This window comes from Nematolebias whitei, chromosome 19 (assembly GCF_014905685.2).
Source record: "Nematolebias whitei isolate Nwh7 chromosome 19, NemWhi1, whole genome shotgun sequence".
In the NCBI taxonomy this organism is placed as follows: Eukaryota; Metazoa; Chordata; class Actinopteri; order Cyprinodontiformes; family Rivulidae; genus Nematolebias; species Nematolebias whitei.
Genome location: NC_056516.1, coordinates 40,041,454 through 40,042,476, shown reverse-complemented (window position 1 = coordinate 40,042,476; position 1,023 = coordinate 40,041,454). Strand labels below are relative to the sequence as shown.

Here is a 1,023-nt window from a genome sequence, read left to right as displayed (position 1 = left end):
AAGTAGGTTGACTGCAGGCACAGTTTCAAGAGTTGAGATTATTAATCTCTTTTACAAATCTAACAATTTACATGTCCTGGGGTTTTACACGTTTATAAATTATAACTTTTTTTAACGCTTATAATTTCAAAAGATCTTTATAAATTATAAACGTGTTTATAAATCCTAATGTTTAAAAAGATGTTTATTAATTATAAACATAATAAATATATATAATAATATATCATAGATCAGCATGTTTATAAATTTGAAGCATGATTTTTTAGAAGAAGCTCCAGGTTTGTTTTGTTTCTGTTGTTGTTTACAGTTTGTTGATGACGTCAGTCATCCGAACCTCGTCCTGTTTGTCGCTCCAAACGGAACTGTTCCCATTGTCCCCGTTCCCTCCCAGCTCAGTTCAGGAAACGAGTCAGAACCGCAGAGGAGGAGGACCATCAGGAGGTTCGGAGGAGGAACTGGGAGGTTCTGGGAGTTCAGCAGCGCCCGCACCGAACCGGAACCAGGATTAAAGGTAAGAAGCAGCAGATGCGGAGTCGGGATGGGGTGAGTTCCAGAACTGGTTCTGGTTCGGAGGCTCGTTTTGGTCCGGTTCGGAAGTGTCTCCATCTTTGTTCGCGCTCTGCCGCAGAATCAGGTTCTGTTGGGTCCGAACCGAGCCGCAGCAGAACATCAACGTTTTGATTTGGTTTGTTCCGCAGGCGCGCTCCCGACACCGTCGCTGCTGTCCTTCAGACCGTGTGCACGCGCTCCGGGTGATTGACAGCTTGTTCATGAGACAGTGTTTGTTCATAATGTACATATTATGGGATGTCGGGTTTGATGGAAGCGGAGCGCGCGCCCAATCACGCGCACACACTGCACAAGCCAGCTGCACGCACGCTAGTCTTCGTAGCGCGTGCGCGTGGAGCGGATTTAATCCTGTTTTATTCCAGGACTGCAGAGATGTTGTTGTTGTTGTTGTTGTTGTTGTTGTTGTTGTTGTTGTTGATGTTGATGTTGTTGTTGTTGTTGTTGTTGTTGTTG

General features: G+C 44.7%; 1 protein-coding gene across 2 annotated transcripts in view; it reads left to right on the top strand.

Moving 5' to 3' along the window:
- The first annotated feature begins 373 nt into the window (after positions 1–373).
- LOC119425209 (UPF0500 protein C1orf216 homolog) overlaps positions 374–1,023 on the top strand; it is a 3,629-nt gene continuing 2,979 nt past the window's right edge. Inside the window, exon 1 of one of the 2 annotated variants that reach the window (XM_037692734.1) lies at positions 374–511. Coding sequence is in view for 1 of the 2 variants with exons in the window: in XM_037692733.1 (XP_037548661.1) it covers positions 539–543 (5 nt within the window). In the remaining variant the exon portion in view is untranslated. Of the gene's footprint in view, positions 544–1,023 lie in introns of both variants that reach the window. The other variant, XM_037692733.1, reaches the window with a different exon arrangement.